The sequence below is a fragment of the Gobio gobio genome (genome assembly GCF_949357685.1).
Source record: "Gobio gobio genome assembly, chromosome: 18".
Classification (NCBI taxonomy): Eukaryota; Metazoa; Chordata; class Actinopteri; order Cypriniformes; family Gobionidae; genus Gobio; species Gobio gobio.
In genome coordinates, this window is record NC_137111.1 from 2,494,698 (window position 1) to 2,513,279 (window position 18,582).

The window sequence follows — 18,582 nt, forward strand, 5'->3', positions numbered from 1 at the left end:
CCAGTGCTGCATCTTCAGCATCCCCGACCCCCAGTACTGCATCTTCAGCATCCCCGACCCCCAGTGCTGCATCTTCAGCATCCCCGACCCCCAGTACTGCATCTTCAACATCCCCGACCCCCAGTACTGCATCTTCAACATCCCTGACCCCCAGTACTGCATCTTCAACATCCCTGACCCCCAGTACTGCATCTTCAACATCCCCGACCCCCAGTACTGCATCTTCAACATCCCCGACCCCCAGTACTGCATCTTCAACATCCCCGACCCCCAGTGCTGCATCTTCAACATCCCCGACCCCCAGTACTACATCTTCAACATCCCCGACCCCCAGTACTGCATCTTCAGCATCCCCGACCCCCAGTGCTGCATCTTCAGCATCCCCGACCCCCAGTACTGCATCTTCAGCATCCCCGACCCCCAGTGCTGCATCTTCAGCATCCCCGACCCCCAGTACTGCATCTTCAACATCCCCGACCCCCAGTACTGCATCTTCAACATCCCTGACCCCCAGTACTGCATCTTCAACATCCCCGACCCCCAGTACTGCATCTTCAACATCCCCGACCCCCAGTACTGCATCTTCAACATCCCCGACCCCCAGTGCTGCATCTTCAACATCCCTGACCCCCAGTACTGCATCTTCAACATCCCCGACCCCCAGTGCTGCATCTTCAACATCCCCGACCCCCAGTGCTGCATCTTCAACATCCCCGACCCCCAGTACTGCATCTTCAACATCCCCGACCCCCAGTACTGCATCTTCAACATCCCCGACCCCCAGTGCTGCATCTTCAACATCCCTGACCCCCAGTGCTGCATCTTCAACATCCCCGACCCCCAGTGCTGCATCTTCAACATCCCCGACCCCCAGTACTGCATCTGGCCCACAGCAGAGGCGCCTTACGCGGCGCGAGATTAAGCAGAAGGGGGGTAAGTGTGAGGGTGTACGGCTAGGCTAGCCAGCTATTCCCACAATGAACTGGATTACATTCGATTACTGCTGTTGTGTCTTTGTTTGCGCTGTGTACTCAATGCGCGTCACTGACGCTTTTCATATGATTGGAACATATCTAAAAATAATGCTATAATCAACACTTACTCGTAACTCATTCATCTCGAAAGCTGTAATGGTACTTAGCATGTGTTACAAAGTTGGTAATAATGATGAAGACGGACTCGGTGTGACTGGGACTCGTGTTTATTCAGAACTCTCAAATACAAACACAATAAACTCGCGCTGACTGACAGCGCTCTCATAACTCAGTAATTACTATAAATAACTTTGTTAGCAATCGCTGAGCTCAGTCTCTGGTACATTAGTGATGTCCGGTTCACGAAAGATCTTTCATTTGATCCGGTTCTTTTTAGTGAACCGAATCAGTTCACCAAATCGGACTGAATCGTTCTAAATGGTTCGTGTCTCCAGTCAGCACTGATCCATAATTTACTAAAGTTACTAACTTTCTGACATGAGTGACAGTCCCTCCGACTAGAAATAGACTAATAACCTGAAGTATATGCTGTAACTACAACAGTTCACTGATCTGAGACTGACAGAACTGATGTGAAGTGAACCCAGGTCCATCCGTATCTCTGGCAGCAGCTCGTGCCTGGTAGACCTCGTTAAATCACGCCCCCTCCCCCCTGTCAGCCAATCACAACAGTGGGCGTTTTTACTGAAGTCTCACAGCAGACACGCCTCTTGTAACAGGGCATTCAGCCACAGGGCAAACATCAGTATTGAAAAAATGCCTTTTATTTCTAAATTATGACATTTTATGATGTAAAAATCATACTAACAATATAAGTACACCTCAGGAAACATTATAAAATAATAGAAAAATGCCATGCCATGGGACCTTTTAAAGAGTTTTTGACATCATAACGTTGTATTAACGTTGAATGAAGATGCTCTGAAAGTCGTGTGTAACTGTAAGGGAATGTACTTTAGAAGTGACCCTCCCAGCCCCGGTTGTGGCCCACTAATATCTATGTTAAAACGTCATATTTTGAAATGCAGTTTTCTTTAGTGTTGCTGTATGGAAATGTGAATGTATCCTCATTTTTCCCCATCCCAGGATCCTGAAGACGCTCTGTCGGAAGATCAGGTTGCCGGAGGGTTTTGACTTCAGAGCGCTGGCGCGTCTCACACCAGGTTATGTGGGCGCAGATTTAATGGCGCTGTGTCGCGAGGCGGCCATGACCACGGTCAACAGAATCCTGCTGAAGTCCAGCAGTGAAGACGGCAGTCCACCGGTACGCCAACGCCTTACCTTCCCTCGCCAACGCCCCTCCGCTTAATGCACCTCAAAATGGCGGCCAACTCATCATTTTTCTTTTTCATTGCCACAGCTGTTTTCCCCCTCTGTCTGAACGCTCTTTTTTACACTGTAAAAAATGCTGGGTTAAAAATAACCCAAGTTGGGTTGAAAATGGACTAACCCAGCAATTGGGTTGTTTTAAGCAACCATTTAACCCGACCGCTGGGTTAAGAAGAGATTTGGCACCCCGACTGAGCCTAGTTTCTCCCAAGGTTTATTTTTCTCCATTCTGCTCCTAATGGGGTTTTGGTTTCCTTGCCACTGTTGCCTCTGGCTTGGCGTGCTCAGTTGGGGACACTAAATTTTTCTAAATATTTCAACTAAATATCGAAATAAATCTAATTATTAAACTAAATTAACCATATAAACTAAATTACTGATCTAAAACCCACACTGTCACTGTATGATAATTGAAAAGACATCAGTGTTTTTTCCAGAATGGCTAGACGGCTGAATAAAATGATAGCATTATTTTCCTGTTTAACACTGTGAAGCTGCTTTGAAACAATCTGCATTGTTAAAAGCGCTATATAAATATAATTGACTTGACTTGACTTAAAACAACCCAATTGCTGAGTTAAAACAACCCAATTACTGGGTTAGTCCATTTTCAACCCAACTTGGGTTATTTTTAACCCAGCATTTTTTAGAGTGTTTCTTTAAAACCCACCTTCTTTAAAGCACAGTCTGCTCTGATTGGTCAGCCGGCCCCAGGGTGTGGTGATTGGTCTAGCGCTTAGAGCGTGTGTCGGAAATGTTATGGAGTATCAGCTCATCTTTATAATAATTAATACGCAGAATAAAGGGGCGGGGCCTGGTTGAGTTAGTCGTGTGTTGAAACTGCCGGTTATGGTAAGGGGCGGGACATTTTCCACTTGATCATTCACAACACACCGCTCCAGCCGACCAATCAGAGCACAGTGTGCTTTTCAGAAGGAGGGGCTTCATAGAGACAGGAAGTAAACAGAGCGTTACTGACAGACTGGGAAGAGAGGAGCCGCAACAATGGAGAATATGAGGAGATAATCAACACTCAAGCAGGAAAACCTGCTCTAGTGGAGCACAAACACACTTTGTAATGGGTCCTTTAACCCTCTGGGGTTCTTCATTTATGGGTCACACTCAGAACCTTCAGGTCAAAAATTACCCAGAGGGCGGGATTAAGATAAAAAAAGATTTGAGTAAAATTAAAGAAATATATTTTTGTTCAATAATATTTTTTCTTTTCTTTTTTGGTGTTTTGAGATAATTTTATGATTAATAATGAATATTTATGCAATAATTATGACCCATTTTTCCCATTGAATATAATTAAAAAATTTATATATATATATAATTTTTTTTATAAAAGCTGTATTTCATTTTAGAGTCGAGCCTAGGCCTCATGAAAGCAATTTTTTAAATGAGATCGGTGCCATCCGGTGGACACATTGAGCATTTTTATCACACAATAGCACATTTTTACCACTATAGTGGATCTTAAAAAAATGTAAAAGTAGTTTCATCGGAATGGTCCGAAACTTGGTGACTTTATTGGTAATTGGTATATGAACACTCAAAAAAATTGGGGACAGGATTTGAAAAGTCTAAGTGGTCGTAAAAAAAAAAAGTCACATTCAGGACCTTCGGGTCAAAAATGACCCCCATAGGAAATGAATGGGAAATTAGTTTTTTTCTGCATACAATTTACAAATCAGCCAGGATGCAGATAAAAGGACTGAACAGTAAAGGGGTGAATCTCTAAAACATCAAGAGTGCAAAACAGACAAAAATACACACACACACACACACACACACTTATACACACAAAAACACACGCACACACAAATTAACGCGTGCCATTCCAAAAGCTAATTGTGTTTTTGTGTGTGTGTGAGTTTTTTTTGTCTGTTTTACACTCTTGATGTTTTAGAGATCTTCACTGTTGAGTCCTTTTTTTCTGCATCCTGGCTGATTTGTAGATTGTATGGACAAAAAAACCTCTGTATTTTCATATTTTTGCCAATTTCCCATTCATTTCCTATGGGGGTCATTTTTGACCCGAAGGTCCTGAGTGTGACTATTTTTTTTACGACCACTTAGACTTTTCACATCCTGTCCCCAATTTTTTGTGTGTTCATATACCAAGTACCAATAAAGACACCAAGTTTCGGACCATTCCGATGAAGCTACGATTTGAAGCTAACATTTAATTTAAATGACCGAAGACCCCCAGGCCCAGAGGGTTAAATATTTAGCAGTTTGAAATGGTAAGACATCACAATTAAACACAAAACATGTGATGTTCCTGACAGAAAGGTGAGCTGGAGCAGCTGCTGGCATTGATCAAGAAGAACGAGTCCCTGAGCGAGGAGCAGCTTTCTGGACTCTGTGTCGTCATGTCAGACTTCCAGTCGTCGTTATCCAGAGTCCAGCCGTCCGCCAAGCGTGAGGGATTCGCCACCGTCCCGGACGTGACCTGGGAAGACGTGGGCGCCCTGCAGGACATCCGCGAGGAGCTCAACATGGCCATCATGGTACTGCAGTGTCTCCTTCATCTTCTAGAAGACTCACTAGACTAGACTAGAAGACTTGACTCACTAGGGCCCAGGTCAGGAAGCAGACAAACTGGCTAAACCGACTGGCTAAAGCTAATCGTAAATTCTCTAAGATTATTATTCACGTCCGCACTAATGATGTTCGACTTCGCCAGTCGGAGATCACCAAATTAACATTAAAGAGGTGTGTGAACTCGCTAGTACGATGTCAGAGGCTGTTTTTTGTTCTGGACCGCTCCCCGTTAAAAGGAGTGATGAAATAGTTAGCAGACTATCATCACTCAATGGCTGGTTGTCTAAGTGGTGTCCGTAAAATAACATAGGGTTCATAGACAATTGGAAAAGCTTTTGGGGCAGACCTGACCTGTTGAAGAAGGATGGCATCCATCCCTCCTGGAGTGGTTCCACTCTTCTCTCTAGTAATTTGGTACATAGTCTTAGAGTTAAACCTTGACCCACTAGGGCCCAGGGGCCTCATTTATAAACGTTGCGTACGCACAAAAGAAGGCGTACACCGCTCTCTATGCAGTAATTGGTATTTATAAAAAGCAAACTTGACGGGAAAATGTGCGGTCCTTCACCAAGCTCTGACCCAGGCATACGCACAAAAACGGGTGAAATGAGAAATGGCGACACAGTCGGCAGATGAAGAAACACGTGAAAGTGTGTGAAACTGTAGTCCGTTGTGTAAAAGAAATGGCAATACTGCCTCTCATAAATAACTTGAAGACTTCACAAAGCAAGTATTACAATTAACAGCCTACACAAACACCCGTTTGATCGATCTGCAGTGTAAAACAAACAAAATCAAACGAAAATTACAACAGAAATGCAAAAAAAAAAAAAAAAGTGAAATATGTTCTGCAACAATATTAGCATGTTATGCAATTCATCCTCATAAATAATATGGTAAACAGAACAAAATAATGTACAAAACTGATATTCTCGTCAATGTGTCCGTCTGACGGAGCAGATATAGATGCAAAGATAGACAGATAGATAGATAATTAGGGAGATATATAGATAAATAGATAGATAGATGTATTAATTGTCCACTGGGGAAAGTTGTTTTCATAGTAAAAATTTCTTCATCAGCTACGGAATCAAGGTATTCATGCAAATGCCTTTAGTTTGTTTTATTTTCGATAAAATAACTGACGTATGTCTCAACCATTCAGAAAGCTGCAAGAAATTACATTTGCACTGAACTATTTCCCATTTCCACGTAGATAATAGGGATAGGGATTAACAGGGATTCCCCAATAATTGCCGCCAGTCTCTCATCAAGAGGCTCAGCTCCGGTTCCCTTTCCCCACCCGTGGCAGACACACTCTGATGGAGCGCTAGACGCATTTTTGCCTCGACTTTGATGTCCGACCATTTCTTTTTTTTTCGGCCACGGTCCGAGGTTGTGAGGCTACAGCATTTACGGCGTCTGCAACCTTTTGCCACTCAAGTTCCTTTTTGGCATTAGTAATGCCCACACTGTGCCCTCCAAACAACACTTTTCTCCTCTTTTCCACCTCGCCAACGATAATTTCTACTTCACATTGAGTGAAGTTACGTTTTTTTGATTTCCTCTCTGTATTTGCCATGATTTCGCAAATTATGAATATTAACTTGTGGGCGTTTCACGGACTATTTATGGGCAACTATGGGCGTGACATGAAGCCGCAAAAGCTGCGCTACATTTAGAATTGATTGTAATTTATTAAGGGGAAACTGCGTAGGATGTGCGTGCGCACGGTTTTATAAATCCGAATATTTCTGTGCGTACGCACGTCCTATGTTTCATCCGTACGCCACTTCTGACGCAAATCCTACGCAAAGTTTTATAAATGAGGCCCCAGATCAGGAAGCAGACAAACTGGCTAAACCGACCGTCTGCTAGCTGTCTCACGTTACCGGAGTCAGATAAATCCCAGCACATAGAGACTCTTTCACCTAGATATTATCATATAGAGACTGTGTCTGTTCCCCGAATGAGTAAATACAAAAAAACATCAAAACCATTCAACAGTAAAAATTTAATTGACGTCCAACAAATAAACAACAGATATAATACAGATGAACAATTGATAAAGCTTGGGTTGCTGAATATTAGATCCCTTTCCCCAAAAGCGCTTATTGTTAATGATATTATTACAGATAATAATCTAGATGTGCTCTGTTTGACAGAAACCTGGCTAAAACATGACGACTACATTACTTTAAATGAGTCCACCCCTGAAGATTATTGTTATAAACATGAGCCGCGTCTGAAAGGTAAAGGGGGAGGGGTTGCTGTAATTTATAATAATATCTTCAGTATTACTCAGAAGTCTAGTTTCAAACATAATTCCTTCAAAGTTTTGGTGCTTTATGTAACGCTATGTAGTGTACATGATAAAACCCGTTCAACATTTGTGTTAGCTACTGTATACAGGCCACCTGGGCATAATACAGACTTTATCAAAGAATTTGCTGATTTTCTATCAGAGTTAGTACTGGTGATTGTAATTGATTAGTAATTGAAATGAACTGATGACATCAGCGTTTTCTCCAGAATGGCTATACAGCTGAATAAAATTATGCTGCATTATTTTCCTGTTTAACACTGTGAAGCTGCTTTGAAACAATCTACATTATTAAAAGCGCTATATAAATAAAGTTGACTTGACTTGACTTGAATATCGGCTCATGTTCTTAGTTCAGAGTTGATGTGTGTTTTGTCTTGTTCAACAAACTCATTGGTTTCTCCTGACGCTGCTACTAAAGAGAGGTGATGATGATGATGATGATGAAGATGAAGGCCAGGTCTAATGGCTGTGTTTGTATGTTCCCAGGCCCCCATCCATAACCCGGAGCATTTCAGGGCTCTGGGTCTCAGCGCTCCAGCTGGAGTTCTGCTCGCCGGACCGCCCGGCTGTGGAAAGACCCTCTTAGCCAAAGTGTGTGAGCTTTCATTTCATTCCGCTTTATTTTTCCTCATTTCTCGTCATAACCGATTCAAGTCATGCGATAAAAGTTGCCTCTGCCATGTGGTTAATGAGTGTTTTTGTCCTTACCAACTGTGACAAGCACTAGAGCGCTGCTTTAAAGCGGTCAGGACATGAGAAATCAAATTTGCCTTGATCTTTTGACATATTAGAAGTTTTATACCATTAAAACATCCTGCAGGTTTTAGAGCTTAAAATCCTCATTATAAACAAAGCATTTATTTAACCCTCTGGAGTCTGAGCGGTTTTGGGGCCCTTTAGAAGTTTCGACATGCTGTGACATTGTGTTTTTTTCAGATGCTTATAAACACATGACTGGCAAATGTTAATGTTCAGCACAAACTGGGCTTCCATAATATGTGAGCAACATGTATGTACATGCTTTATGCATGGTTTTTGAGAAAACAAAAAAAATTGTTTTAAAATGAAGGCCTCAAAACACACAATAGATATGCGTCCACAAGACTTTTGACGAATGGGTGTATTTTCCTAGAGTTTTTGCTTCAAACTGATGTGAGAATCATTGAGCCTACTCATTCACATAAAACAATACACTGATTTAAAATGTGTAAGACAGTTTTTCTTCGCAAAGCCAGTATGCGAGGAGGCGTGATATCTAATGAATAATGATGAGAATCACCTGAGAGAACAATAGAACATAATAGCCTGCATAATGAGTTGCATAATGAATGAATGCCACTTCCGCTCCTCCGCTCATGAGTGTGAGGTAACGCAGCTCTGTTGATCATATTAGACACATCTGAGTGTGTTGATGATGGGATGGCGTTACTCTGTGCATTCTCTCGCCGCTGCTATGACACTTGTTCACACTGCAGTGAGAGATAAGTGCTACTTTCTACTTTGCTTTTAATGTGTTATTATTTGGCTGAAATGTACATTTAACTAAGATTAATACACGTTTTAGAAGTATTTTTCATTGTCAGTTTGTTAATGAATGAACTAATGTTAAATAATAGAGTCTTATTGTAAAGTGTGTGACTGAACAACAGTCAGAACATATTCAAACAATATCTAGGGCATGTCATTTAGTCCAGATTAAAATATAAAATGTTTAAGTTTGAAAATGACTGGCCTTTAGTCTTTAAGTATTAAGTATTTGGTTATGTGATGAGCACCGTAGCGAATATGACGTGTTGTTCATTTTAAACGGTTGATGGGTAAAGTATTCTTAAAATGCATTCTAAAAATCTGAATAATTCGTAAGAAATAATTATTCACAGTATTTTGAAGTGCCCACGATAACAATATTGTGCATGTTCATTATTGCGGTATATCGTGTTCCCGTTTACCGGCACATGTCTAGTTGTTATACACTTCCATCATCAGTCTCTCTGTCTCATTACAGGCTGTTGCTAATGAGTCCGGCTTGAACTTCATCTCGGTCAAGGGTCCAGAGCTGCTGAATATGGTGAGATCACAGAAAACATGACATGACTCTCAGGGCATTGTATCGTCCATCTGTGTGCACTATTCAAGATGTACAGGTCACATTTCAGCACAAAATCAAAATAGTCATATGCTGAATAAAACCTGAGTACATTTTATATTAAAAACTAAACAGGCACAATAAATACTACCCAGATAAGGTATAACATTATGACCTAATATTGTGTGGTCCCTGAAGGTGTGCTGTGGTATCTGGCACCAAGATGTTAGCAGCAGATCCTTTAAGTCCTGTAAGTTGCGAGGTGGACTTGTTTGTTCAGCACATCCCACACATGCTCGATTGGATTGAGGTTTGGACTCAAACTCGTTGTGCTCCTCAAAGCATTCCTGAAGCATTTGTGCTTTGTGGCGGCGCATTATCTGCTGAAAGAGCCACAGCCACAGGGAATACCGTTCCCATGAAAGGCTGGACATGGGCTCAACAATGCTTAGGTAGGTGGAGCGTGTCAAAGTCACATCCACATGATGGAGGACCCAAGGTTTCCCAGCAGAACATTGCCCAAAGCATCACTGCCTCCGCCGCCACGCCTTCTTCCCATAATGCACCTGGTGCCATGTGTTCCCCAGGTAAGCCACGCACACACACTCCATGACCCTGTGGCCGGTTCTCCACTGGTCCTTCATGACCCTGTGGCCGGTTCTCCACTGGTCCTCCATGACCCTGTGGCCGGTTCTCCACTGGTCTTTCATGACCCTGTGGCCGGTTCTCCACTGGTCCTTCATGACCCTGTGGCCGGTTCTCCACTGGTCCTCCATGACCCTGTGGCCGGTTCTCCACTGGTCCTCCATGACCCTGTGGCCGGTTCTCCACTGGTCCTCCATGACCCTGTGGCCGGTTCTCCACTGGTCCTCCATGACCCTGTGGCCGGTTCTCCACTGGTCCTTCATGACCCTGTGGCCGGTTCTCCACTGGTCCTCCATGACCCTGTGGCCGGTTCTCCACTGGTCCTCCATGACCCTGTGGCCGGTTCTCCACTGGTCCTCCATGACCCTGTGGCCGGTTCTCCACTGGTCCTCCATGACCCTGTGGCCGGTTCTCCACTGGTCCTTCATGACCCTGTGGCCGGTTCTCCACTGGTCTTCCATGACCCTGTGGCCGGTTCTCCACTGGTCCTCCATGACCCTGTGGCTGGTTCTCCACTGGTCCTTCATGACCCTGTGGCCGGTTCTCCACTGGTCTTCCATGACCCTGTGGCCGGTTCTCCACTGGTCCTCCATGACCCTGTGGCTGGTTCTCCACTGGTCCTTCATGACCCTGTGGCCGGTTCTCCACTGGTCCTCCATGACCCTGTGGCCGGTTCTCCACTGGTTCTTCATGACCCTGTGGCCGGTTCTCCACTGGTTCTTCATGACCCTGTGGCCGGTTCTCCACTGGTTCTTCATGACCCTGACCCCGGTTCTCCACTGGTCCTCCATGACCCTGTGGCCGGTTCTCCACTGGTCCTTCATGACCCTGTGGCCGGTTCTCCACTGGTCCTTCATGACCCTGTGGCCGGTTCTCCACTGGTCCTTCATGACCCTGTGGCCGGTTCTCCACTGGTCCTTCATGACCCTGTGGCCGGTTCTCCACTGGTTCTTCATGACCCTGACCCCGGTTCTCCACTGGTCCTCCATGACCCTGTGGCCAGTTCTCCACTGGTCCTTCATGACCCTGACGCCGGTTCTCCACTGGTTCTTCATGACCCTGACGCCGGTTCTCCACTGGTTCTTCATGACCCTGACCCCGGTTCTCCACTGGTCCTCCATGACCCTGTGGCCAGTTCTCCACTGGTCCTTCATGACCCTGTGGCCGGTTCTCCACTGGTCCTCCATGACCCTGTGGCCGGTTCTCCACTGGTCCTTCATGACCCTGTGGCCGGTTCTCCACTGGTCCTCCATGACCCTGTGGCCGGTTCTCCACTGGTCTTTCATGACCCTGTGGCCGGTTCTCCACTGGTCCTTCATGACCCTGTGGCCGGTTCTCCACTGGTCTTCCATGACCCTGTGGCCGGTTCTCCACTGGTCCTCCATGACCCTGTGGCTGGTTCTCCACTGGTCCTTCATGACCCTGTGGCCGGTTCTCCACTGGTCCTTCATGACCCTGTGGCCGGTTCTCCACTGGTCCTTCATGACCCTGTGGCCGGTTCTCCACTGGTCCTCCATGACCCTGTGGCCGGTTCTCCACTGGTCCTCCATGACCCTGTGGCCGGTTCTCCACTGGTCCTTCATGACCCTGTGGCCGGTTCTCCACTGGTCTTCCATGACCCTGTGGCCGGTTCTCCACTGGTCCTTCATGACCCTGTGGCCGGTTCCCCACTGGTCCTCCATGACCCTGTGGCCGGTTCCCCACTGGTCCTCCATGACCCTGTGGCCGGTTCTCCACTGGTCCTCCATGACCCTGTGGCCGGTTCTCCACTGGTCCTCTATGACCCTGTGGCCGGTTCTCCACTGGTCCTCCATGACCCTGTGGCCGGTTCTCCACTGGCCCTTCCTCTGAGCACTTTTGATAGAGACTGACCACTGCAGACCGGATGCTCTGACCCGTCACAATCTGGCCCTTGTCAAACTCGCTCAAATCCTTACTCTTGCCCATTTCTCCTGCTTCTAACACATCAACTCTGAGGACAAAATGTTCACTTGCTGCCGAATATATCCCACCCACTAACAGAGATCATAAGTGTTATTCAGTTCACTATGCCTGATTGGTGTATAATTGTCTTTTTTTGCATTACAGTAAAGCTGTTTTTCAGTCTCATGAGAATGAGACGTTTTGCATTAAACGGTATTGGAAATTTGCAGAGTGAGGTGCTTGATTGTCATTAAAATAATGTCACAATGCAAAAAAAAAATCTTAATGATTCTAACTTCTCTATATTTCCGTCATGACACAGACATGTTCCTTCATCAGGTGTGTTGTGTGGTGTGTGTTTGCAGTATGTGGGTGAGAGCGAGCGAGCCGTCCGCCAGGTCTTCCAGAGAGGCCGTAACTCGGCGCCCTGCGTCATCTTTTTCGATGAGATCGATGCTCTTTGTCCTCGCCGCTCAGAGCATGAGGTGAGAGCACGACCACACCAGAAACATCAGCGCTGATCCGATGGTGCGTTCTGAGTCTGTCAGTGTCGGTTTCACACCACAACCTAAACTACAACAGGTCAACAGGCGGAACCGATCACTAGTGTTGAAGTCAAGACCACCTAAACCGAGACCAAGTCAAGACCAAGACTTTGAGGGGTTGAGACCAAGACAAGACCAAGACTTTGAGGGGTTGAGACCAAGACAAGACCAAGATTTTGAGGGGTTGAGACCAAGACAAGACCAAGACTTTGAGGGGTTGAGACCAAGTCAAGACCAAGACTTTGAGGGGTTGAGACCAAGACAAGACCAAGACTTTGAGGGGTTGAGACCAAGACAAGACCAAGATTTTGAGGGGTTGAGACCAAGTCAAGACCAAGACTTTGAGGGGTTGAGACCAAGATAAGACCAAGACTTTGAGGGGTTGAGACCAAGACAAGACCAAGCCTTGTCTGAGATATGACTTATATTTAATGAATAAATACAATTAGAATAGTAAGACACTATAGCGCTGTAACCAATCAAATCACTAACAATAAAACTCATGGCACAGAAGTTGCATCTGAACTGGTACAATTACACCTGCATAAAAAATGTCCAGATTTATTTAACATTAAAACATTAACATTATTGAACAGTCATGGAACCCTTTATTCAACCGGTTTGTTCAAAGCAGCCGATTAATTTAATAACGAAACACTGCAAATTAGCAAAGACAGTTTAAAATGTCATTAAATATGAACTTCTTGTTTATTGAACGTTTGTATAAATCAATATCATTTGCAATCACGGTTATATTCATGAAAACAGCTCTCTTGCTCTTGCGATATTGTGTAACTATATTCTATTTTATATGAAAAAAATGAAATCTCAGAATTTTGTGGGCATTTATATTAATTTTGGGCATTTTTGAGACAATGCTGCATTGATTTTGAACCCGACAGAACAGCGACAAAATAAATCACATTACAAAGAAGTTATTGATCGCATTTTAAGCTGTAAGTTTTTACATCAAATAACATTAATGATGTCATATCAGACAATTTAGTGATATCCTTGCAGGTGTGGTCTTGAGATCAAATCCCGAGTCCTCTAAGTCCGAGACCAAGTCCATCAAAAAATGGTCTTAAATGGTCCAGTCTGGAGTACTACAACACTACTGATCACTGTAGGGCGGCACATGAACCGATCATCTCTTCTTTACTACTAGTTATAGTACCAAATAAACGCTAGTTAGATGTGATGATGAGTTGTGAAGTTGGTGATCAGGTGTGTGTGTGTGTGTGTGTGTGCTGTCAGTCAGGAGCCAGTGTTCGGGTGGTGAACCAGCTGCTCACCGAGATGGACGGCATGGAGAACCGCAGGCAGGTGTTCATGATGGCTGCCACCAACAGACCAGGTAATCAAGAGGGATGTTTATGATTAGGGTTGGGTACCGAAATCCGGTTCCAATATGGCACCGGTACTTATATAACCGGTGTGTACCGGACCGAATCAGAACGCAGATTTCGGTTCCTCATTTCGGTGCCAAAATTCAAACGTGATTTTGCGCTTTGGCTGAGCCAGAGACACACGCTCAGCGCTCGTCATATCACATCTCATGACAACTATTCAGTGTTTTCAACCACATCATGATTATTTCAGGTTTCAGACATTTAAATGCTCATAAGTACTAGCAAAAAACACACACTGATGTCTATGAAAGCGGCGATGACAATCCTTTCAGACGGTTATAATTTGACTAACGTTACATGTTTTATTCACATCAGATACATGCACATTTTACAGTAACTATATAGTTTACTCTATTCTTCCTCCAGTTCACTGGTCACTTACTTTCATGTATTTCGTGAGACGAGAATGAACTCAAGTGTTGTAAATCCGACAGATCCGATTCTGAGGCGCAAACTAACATGGCGCCGCCCATTGCGCTTTATAGATCAACTAACACACATTCACTCACACATTTGAACATCAGATAGTTTGTGACACAGTTAAGAAGTTTGTGAATATTTTGAATAAAAAGAAAAAGCTAAATAAACCCGATACAGCGGAGCTGTCAGCGCTATTGCGGCCGCTGTGTGTCATGTGAGAAACATGACGCGTCGCCATGGAAACATTAAGGCGATGCGTTCTAAAATATTTAGCCAGAGAATATGATCATATTTCAAAATAAAGCTGAAGCTCGAAGCTGGTTTGTAGCAGAGCAAGAATACAGACGACTAAACTGTTATTTAGAGTTATATTAGGCTTGCTGTAGTTGGGTTAGGTGGCTTAGGTTTTACTGTGAATTTGTAAATAAGTCAATTATAATTTGTAAATTGTGTTTTGTATTTATTTATACTCATACATTTAAGTATACATCAAACTTTTAATAAATGGTTCAATTTAAATAAATAAGTAAATAAAAAGCCATTTAATGTCATCCACCTCGTTTTGTGGCCTTTAACATTTTTTTTAAAAAAAGTATCGGTTCAGGAACCGTTTAGGCACCGGAACCATTTTAAAAGTATCGGTTTGGCACCGGAATCGAAAAAAACCCAAACGATACCCAACCCTATTTGTGATAGCATTGCGACGTGTGTTTTTAATGTGTGTATGACTTGATGGCTGTTTGTAGATATTATTGATCCGGCTGTGCTCAGACCAGGACGACTGGACAAAACTCTGTACGTGGGATTGCCGCCCGCCGCAGACAGACACGCCATATTAATCACCATTACGAAGGTAAACGTCATTTAGCCAAACACAGTAGAGCCACTGTAATGGTGTGATATGGGTAATCTTTGCATTTATGAACTCTTTCATGTTTTAGGGTGGCACCAAACCTCATCTAGATCCAGATGTCAGCCTTGAGGAGATTGCCCATGATGCACGCTGTGAGAGTTTTACGTGAGTAACGATCTGAGAGATCGAAATGCTTTCTCATAAGTTTGTGCAATTTCAATTTGGGAATTGTGATGTGTTTCGAGGTTGCTTTAGTTTGTTTTATTGATGACGTTGTTACGCATCGTCTATTGTAACAAACTCCAGATTATGTTTTTGTTTAGTAGATTTTGACTTTCATTAGGGATGCACCGATATGGACATTTTGGCCGATATCAATAACCGATAATTCTTTATATTAGGAAGCCGATGACTGATATATTGGTCAATAAATCTAAATCTTGATATCATAATTTCTGAGCCTTATTACAAAAACAAAAGGCAAACAAATACAGTGGACAACTGCTCTTACTTTAAAACCTTAACTGTAGAAAACAAGGAAACATCTAGATCTTTCTTTTCCCTAAATGTAGCTAACTTTGAGCCAGTTAAAACATTCTAAATTAATTTTACATTCCTGAGGCAAATTGCAATTCTGAAGTCTGCTTTTTTTCTAGGTGAAAACTGATTAATAATTAGTCCATAATTTATCGGCTTTAATATAAAGTAATTTAATAATAACAATAAAATTATTAAAACTTTAAGGAATGATCACAATTTTTTTATTTTACTTTTAATTGAAAACTTTAATTGTTGTGCAACAGTTGCTCTGCCAAAAAATAAAAGGAATTGTTTAACTATTGTTTGATTTACATTCTAAAAGATTAAATTAATATTTTATGTTTAATGCCTTCATTTGATTGCCCCTGTTTTATTAAATAAAATAAAGAATACATTTCATGTCTCTATAAATTTTTTTATTTTTATAAGTTGTTAAAGTCTTAGGAATTAATTTGCTTAATTTAATTAAACCATTAAAATGGAAAACACGAAATTTGGGAAAAATAAAACTTTTAACTTTTTAATAAAAAAAATGTAGGGCCCTAATCTTCGTATCGGACCGATTATTACAATTGAACAATTATTGGCTGATACTGATCAAATATATTAAATAAAATATATATATTTTGTTACAGGTTTAGGAAAATGTTATATAGAGATTAATAATTTCAATTAATTAGACATGCTTTTTGTTGATTAACATTTAATTTAACCATTAAATCAGAGTTCAGAAAAAAATATGGAAGCCAGAAAAATTAAAATTTTGGGGACAATGAGTCAAGACATTTTAAGCAAAAAGGTTGAAAACCCATAAATACGTTGAGTTCTATAGAGCCAGTTTCATGTTTTGTTTAATTATAGCACCACCAAGTGGTGCATTCCCACTACTTATTTTATGTGTCCTCAGAGTGCGCTCATACATAATCATGTCAAATTTAGTAAAAAATCTAATTTTAGGCATGCCTGAGGAAGATTGAAAGATCGAAACGTTGCAATGATAAAATAAATCATTTTTAATTGCAAGTTGATAGTGTGCGGGACTTTTTGCATTGGTTGATAATTGGACTTTTTTGTCCTGCTCTCCTACGCACCTATCACACACAGGTGTGCGACGTTTATGTGATTGATTTAGGAGTTGTAGACATTTGTGTTTATAAGCATATAAAAAATAACCCACACCCGACTTTGATTTAAATTTTTTGGCACTTACTATCAACATTTCAACATTTGGTCTTTGACATTCAGTCAACCTGCTATGATTCCGATTTTCCTGCCGCGGTTTCGTCTCGATTGGACTAACGGTTTCGAAAATATTCGCAAAAGTTGTTTAAGCGCTAAATCACAACGTTGCACAAACCGTAAGGCGAAACCTAGCATGTTTGGTATCGTTGGACTCGGCAAGGATTCAGGAGTCTGAGGACATGAAAATAAGTCAACCACATACAAAGTTATACTATTCAGACTCTTTCAGGACATCGTCTTTCATCGACCCATATCAAATTCCGTAACGATGCGTTCATAAAATAGAGCATTTTACTACTAAATTTAAAATGGCTGATATGGGAAAATATCACTCGACTCGCCCCAAATCTAACGAGACCACTTTTATGATCTTTGGGCAAACCGTTCAGAAGCAAAAATAGACATTTTCATATCAGCGCTGTGCTGAAACGCTGCATGTGGCCTCAGGTCATGCTTGTGATGATCTGTGCCAAGTTTGGTCAGAATACGATAAAGCGTTGCAGAGATACAGCCTTACGTCTATCGTATGGTCACAAGCGCTACGTAAAACTCCTAAAACTATTCGGAAACACTTTGATGAATCAACTTGAATTCCATAACTTTTAGTAGGCATTGTCTGAAGATGATCTGGTCAAATTTTCGTGAAAATTGGATAAACCGTCTAGGAGTCGTCGAAAAAGTGTTTTCTTTGGAAAATTCAAAATGGCGGACACATTTTTATGACGCAAAATGATGTCATGGTGCATTCGAACCGCCATGAATTTAGTTCCTAGCCCTTATGGTGCGTTCACACCGGACGTGATTCGCGCGAGTGATTTACATGTTAAGTCAATGCAGAGACGCGAATAAACATTCTGCGGCGTGATTCGCGCGAATCGCTCAAGTTGAAAAATCTGAACTTTGGCGGATATTTCGCGCCACGTTAACCAATCAGGAGCTTGCTCTAGTAGTGACAACAATGAGGAGAAAATCTGTATATTAATATCTGGTTCAGACAATATGATTATCACTGTGATAACATTAAATGACATGAAACACAACCCAGTCTCTTTTTGTTAAATGCAAGTTTATGTTTGATCAATACACACACACCAGATCACATGTTCAGAGAGGAGCTCTCTTTACAAACCACAGATTTGAGCTTTAGACAACTACATTCTCACCTGAAAAACTATTAAAACTACATTTAGTCACACATTAACAGTAGATTTTAACAAAAAAGACGTGTAAACACAGCCCATGTCAGCCATTTCTCAACGAGACGAGCCGCTGGCAGAAGCCCCGCCCATGAGGAGAATCACGTCTGTCGTGAAGAGAATGTCACGCGCGAATGAAGCGAGTAAACTCAATGTTCAAGCGTCCAACTTCGCGTTATTTGCGTCCGGTGTGAACGCACCATTACGGTTCAAAAGTTATTAGCATAAACATGAGTGCAACTTTGGACAGGTGGTGGCGCTAGAGGGATTGATTCAGAGACTCCTAAATTGGTGTGTAAATTGCCCAATGTCAAAACTTTCCTGCAGTCGGTTTTAAATGGACTGCCATAGACCTCCAACCTTCGGCTCTTGGCCCCTAATGACCAATCATGGGCTGAAACCGATGCGGCCGCAGAGATCTCCGGCATTCCTGCTCTCTGACAGCTGAAGTGTGTTTGATGGGTTGTGTTTCAGAGGTGCGGATCTGACGGCTCTGGTGCGGGAGGCGAGTGTTAACGCT

At 42.7% G+C, this 18,582-nt stretch overlaps 1 protein-coding gene across 3 annotated transcripts in view; it reads left to right on the forward strand.

The window, feature by feature from the left end:
- nvl (nuclear VCP like) overlaps positions 1–18,582 on the forward strand; it is a 53,110-nt gene that overhangs the window by 30,320 nt on the left and 4,208 nt on the right. For all 3 annotated transcript variants that reach the window (XM_079842497.1, XM_079842498.1, XM_079842499.1), the window contains exons 13-21: positions 2,082–2,259; positions 4,619–4,840; positions 7,687–7,791; positions 9,206–9,268; positions 12,220–12,339; positions 13,657–13,756; positions 14,978–15,084; positions 15,173–15,249; positions 18,537–18,582. The exon at positions 18,537–18,582 is cut by the window's right edge and continues 43 nt beyond it. In XM_079842497.1, the coding sequence (XP_079698623.1) occupies positions 2,082–2,259; positions 4,619–4,840; positions 7,687–7,791; positions 9,206–9,268; positions 12,220–12,339; positions 13,657–13,756; positions 14,978–15,084; positions 15,173–15,249; positions 18,537–18,582 (1,018 nt within the window). The remainder of the gene's footprint in view (positions 1–2,081; positions 2,260–4,618; positions 4,841–7,686; positions 7,792–9,205; positions 9,269–12,219; positions 12,340–13,656; positions 13,757–14,977; positions 15,085–15,172; positions 15,250–18,536) is intronic.